The sequence below is a fragment of the Gossypium hirsutum genome, chromosome D12, assembly GCF_007990345.1.
Source record: "Gossypium hirsutum isolate 1008001.06 chromosome D12, Gossypium_hirsutum_v2.1, whole genome shotgun sequence".
Classification (NCBI taxonomy): domain Eukaryota; kingdom Viridiplantae; phylum Streptophyta; class Magnoliopsida; order Malvales; family Malvaceae; genus Gossypium; species Gossypium hirsutum.
Genome location: NC_053448.1, coordinates 30871907 through 30876153, shown reverse-complemented (window position 1 = coordinate 30876153; position 4247 = coordinate 30871907). Strand labels below are relative to the sequence as shown.

General features: G+C 36.1%; 1 protein-coding gene across 1 annotated transcript; it reads left to right on the top strand.

Moving 5' to 3' along the window:
• The first annotated feature begins 1275 nt into the window (after positions 1-1275).
• LOC121224529 (uncharacterized) lies at positions 1276-2291 on the top strand. The gene is made up of 3 exons (XM_041107976.1): positions 1276-1320; positions 1407-1851; positions 2059-2291. The coding sequence occupies exons 1-3, from the start codon at positions 1276-1278 to the stop codon at positions 2289-2291; spliced, it is 723 nt and encodes a 240-aa protein (XP_040963910.1).
• The last annotated feature ends 1956 nt before the right edge of the window (positions 2292-4247 follow it).

The window sequence follows — 4247 nt, the reverse complement described above, 5'->3', positions numbered from 1 at the left end:
GTATAAGGGACATTAAATATGATTTTTATTGGTTTTATTATGAATATTGATATGTAATGAAACATTAGAAATTTCTATCTGATTGATCTGTAAACCTCGGTAATGCTCTGTAACCCTATTCTCGCGACGAATACGGGTTAGGGGTGTTAAATTTATTGGTATCAGAGCTACGGTTAAGTCGATTCTCAGACTAAACGTAGAATGTGAAATGTCTAGAATTATATGCCATATAAATCTGTGATATTGTGATGTGTATGATCCGATCTAACCTTTATTTTTTATAGACTGTAAAGATGTCAGAAGGATCTGAACGTGCTGATAATGATGAGGTTAATAGTAAAGTACCGACTTCTGAACATGGGACGAGTAGTAATGTCCCAATCTCTTCGGCTCAGGAACGTGAACTTAAAAATATGTTCTTTGGATATATGAACCAATGGTTTAGTGAGTTTATGCAAGAAAGAAATCCGGCTCAGTAACCTCCACTCCCTATTATACTGCCTTTTGTACTTCTAGTTGCACCTTCACCTCCTCTAATGATTGAACCTAATAAACGTACTCCAATTAAGAAACTTAGAAAGTGTAGTGCTGAATAATTTCAATGCAGATCTGAGGATGATCCAGTTAAAGCTGAGTACTGGCTTCAAAATATAATAAGGGTTTTCAAAGAAATGGCTTGCTCTCCTGATGATTTTCTGAGATGTACTGTTTCGTTATTAAAAGAGGAAGCGTATAGCTGGTGGTCGACAATAGTAGTTGTGGTACCGAAGGAGAAATTTCCTGGGAATTTTTCCAGACCGAGTTTAAAAGAAATATGTCAAAAAAAGGTATTTGGACAAGAAAAAGAGAGAATTTCTTAAGTTATGTCAGGGAAATAGATCAGTAGCTGAATATTAAAGAGAATTTGTGTATCTCAATAAATATACTCGAGAAATTGTGCCTACTGAAGAAGAAATCTGTATCCGGTTTGAAGATGGTTTGAATGATGAAATTCGAATGATGATTAGAGGTAATGAAATATGAGAATTTTTTGTCTTGTCTGATCGTGCACAGAAATTGGAAGAACTGTACAACCGTAACATACAACGGGATAGACGGAATCAAGAATTTCACAAGAGAGGTTCTTTCAAGTCATTTTCGGCATTACCGGCAAAAAAGACTAAAGATGATTTTAGCCGAGCTACCTCAGTGCCTGACATTCGAATAAAAATAAGATGATTCAAGATGATTTCAGAGTATTTACTAGACCGACTGATAGTGTGGGTTGTGTATAAAATGCTCCGAAATCCAAATGTGGATATTGCAGAAAATGTCACCTTGGTGAGTGTAGAGGTAAAACGGGACCCTATTATAGGTATGGATCAACTGACCATTTTATTCGTAATTGTCCTAAATTTCCAAAAAAGGAAGAAGATCAGAAAGAAAAGCAAATGTCTACCTCTCAGAAAAGTAGACACTCGGGTCAGAATAGTACTGTCGAAACTACTTGTTTGGGAATGAAAGATATTGTTTTTCGGTCAGAGGCTAAAGCACCTGCTCGCACCTACGCCATTCGAGGTAGAGAGGAAGCTACTGCTCCAGATGTGATTGCTGGTATATTCTATCTCTTTGATGTTACTGTGGATGTATTAATTGACCCTGGGTCAACTCATTCTTATATTTGCACTGCATTAGTAATGGGAAAGAAGTTGCCTATTGAATCTACTGATTATGATATTCAAGTTACTAATCCACTAGGTCAAAGTGTGATAATTAATTTAGCTTGTCGTAATTGTCCACTGAAAGTTAAGGACTGTGAATTCCCTGTTGATTTGATGTTGTTACCCTTTCGGGAATTTGATATTATCTTGGGTATGGATTGTTTATCTTTGCATGATGTTGTGGTAAACTGTAGACAGAAACGGATCGATTAGAAATGTCAGGTAGGGGAGATGATTTCAGTTGAGTCTGAGGATCTGAAAGATGTCGTTAGAATTATTTCAGCTTTTTTTACTCAGAGATTGATATGAAAAGGTAACGAAGCATTTCTAATATATATCCTTGATACCCGAGATTCAGAATCAAAGCTAGATCACTTACCAGTTGTTATTGAATTCGTTGATGTATTTCCTGAAGAATTGCTAGGTTTACCTCCTGATCGTGAAGTTGAGTTTGTGATTGATTTGATTCCTGGAACTATATCAATATCAATATCACCATACCATATGGCACCAACTGAACGAAAAGAATTGACAGCACAATTGCTAGAGTTATTAGATCGAGAGTTTATTCGACCGAGCATGTCTCCCTAGGGTGCAGCTATTTTGTTTGTAAAAAATAAATACGGTTCTTTGAGATTGTGTATAGACTACAGATAGTTGAACAGTGTCACAATAAAAAATAAATACCTTTTGCCACGTATCGACGATTTGTTTGATCAATTGAAAGGTGTCGCAGTGTTCTCGAAGATACATATCAGATTCGGGTATTATCAATTGAAGGTTAAAGACTGTGATGTGCCAAAAACTGCATTCAGAACTCATTATGGTCATTACAAGTTTCTGGTAATGCCATTTGGTTTGACTAATGCCGCTCCTGCTTTTGTGGATTTAATGAATCGAATTTTTCAACCTCATTTGGATAGATTTGTTATTGTGTTTATTGACGATATACTAATCTATTCTAAGATAGAATCTGAGCATGCACAACATCTGAGGATCGTACTACAGACTTTGAAAGAAAAGTAGTTGTACGCAAAATTTAGTAAATGTGAATTCTGACTTCGTGAGGTTGGAGTTTTCGGTCACATAGTATCAGCTGATGGGATTTGAGTTGATCTGAGCAAAGTTTCTACTGTGATAAATTGGAAAACTCCGAAAAATTTTTCAGAAGTGAGAAGTTTTCTAGGTTTAACAGGTTACAACCGATGCTTTGTTAAAAATTTTTTGATTATTGCTTCGTCGATGACCAGATTATTATAGAAAAATGTTGAGTTTGTTTAGTCCGATAAGTGCGAACAGAGTTTTGATCAGTTGAAGAAAATGTTAACGGAAGCTCTAGTCTTGACTCAGCCTGAATCTGGAGTAGCATATGTTGTTTATAGTGATGCATCTCTCAATGGTTTGGGTTGTGTACTGATGCAGTCAGGAAAAGTAGCAGCCTATGCTTCTCGACAATTAAAGTTGCATGAGAAAAATTATCCTACACATGATCTCGAATTGGTCGCGATTGTATTTGCTTTGAAGATTTGGAGACGGTGATAAATGTTACGTGTTTATAGTTAAATGTTACATGTTTACAGATAAAAAAAGTTTAAAGTATTTGACGAGTCAGAAATAATTGAATTTGAGACAGAGACAGTGGTTAGAATTACTAAAAGATTATGATCTGGTTATTGATTACCATCCGTGAAAGGCTAATGTATTGCGAATGCACTTAGTCGAAAGTCGTTATTGTTTGCACTACGAGCATTGAACGCTCATTTAGCTCTTAATGAAGATGGTTCTATATTAACGGAGTTGAGAACGAAACCCCTATTTCTACAACGAATTCGGGAATTGCAAGATGACGATTCGCAATAGAATTTGTGATACATTACGTTTTGATGATAGTGGTACATTACGTTATCGCAATAGAATTTGTGCTCCGAGTAATTTAGATTTGAAAAATGATATCCTTTCTGAAGCTGGCAGTAGCACGTACTCTATTCTTCTGGGTAGTACGAAGATGTATTGTGATTTGAAATAGATGTATTGGTGGCCGAGTATGAAACGGGAAATTTGTGAATTTGTAGTTAAGTGTTTGATTTGTCAGTAGGTGAAAGCAGAACATTAGGTACCAACGGGTTTACTACAACCTGTTATGATTCCTAAATGGAAGTGGGAACGAGTCACGATGGATTTTTTATCTGGCTTACCTATAACTCTGAGAAAGAAAGATTCGATCTGGGTGATTGTTGATAGATTGACTAAATCGACACATTTTATCCTAGTCTAAACAGACTTTACACTTGAGAGATTAGCGGAACTATATGTATCTGAGATTGTGAGATTACACGGAGTTCCGACGTCCATTATTTCAGATCGAAATCTGAGATTTACATCGAGATTTTGGAGCAAACTTCATGAGGCTCTAGGCACTAAGCTTAACTTCAGCACAACATTTCACCTACAGACTGACGTGCAATTAGAATGAGTGATTCAGATTTTGGAAGATATGTTGAGATGATGTATACTTGAATTTGAAGGTATTTGGGAAAAATATCTACC

Excerpts from the sequence above, each read along its gene's own strand:
- LOC121224529 (XM_041107976.1), top strand. The coding sequence starts at position 1,276 with ATGCTCCGAAATCCAAATGTGGATATTGCAGAAAATGTCACCTTG. Across the intron at positions 1,321-1,406 it reads TTGCAGAAAATGTCACCTTG|GAAGAAGATCAGAAAGAAAA; the intron begins GTGAGTGTAGAG and ends TTTCCAAAAAAG. Across the intron at positions 1,852-2,058 it reads GGAATTTGATATTATCTTGG|AATCAAAGCTAGATCACTTA; the intron begins GTATGGATTGTT and ends CCCGAGATTCAG.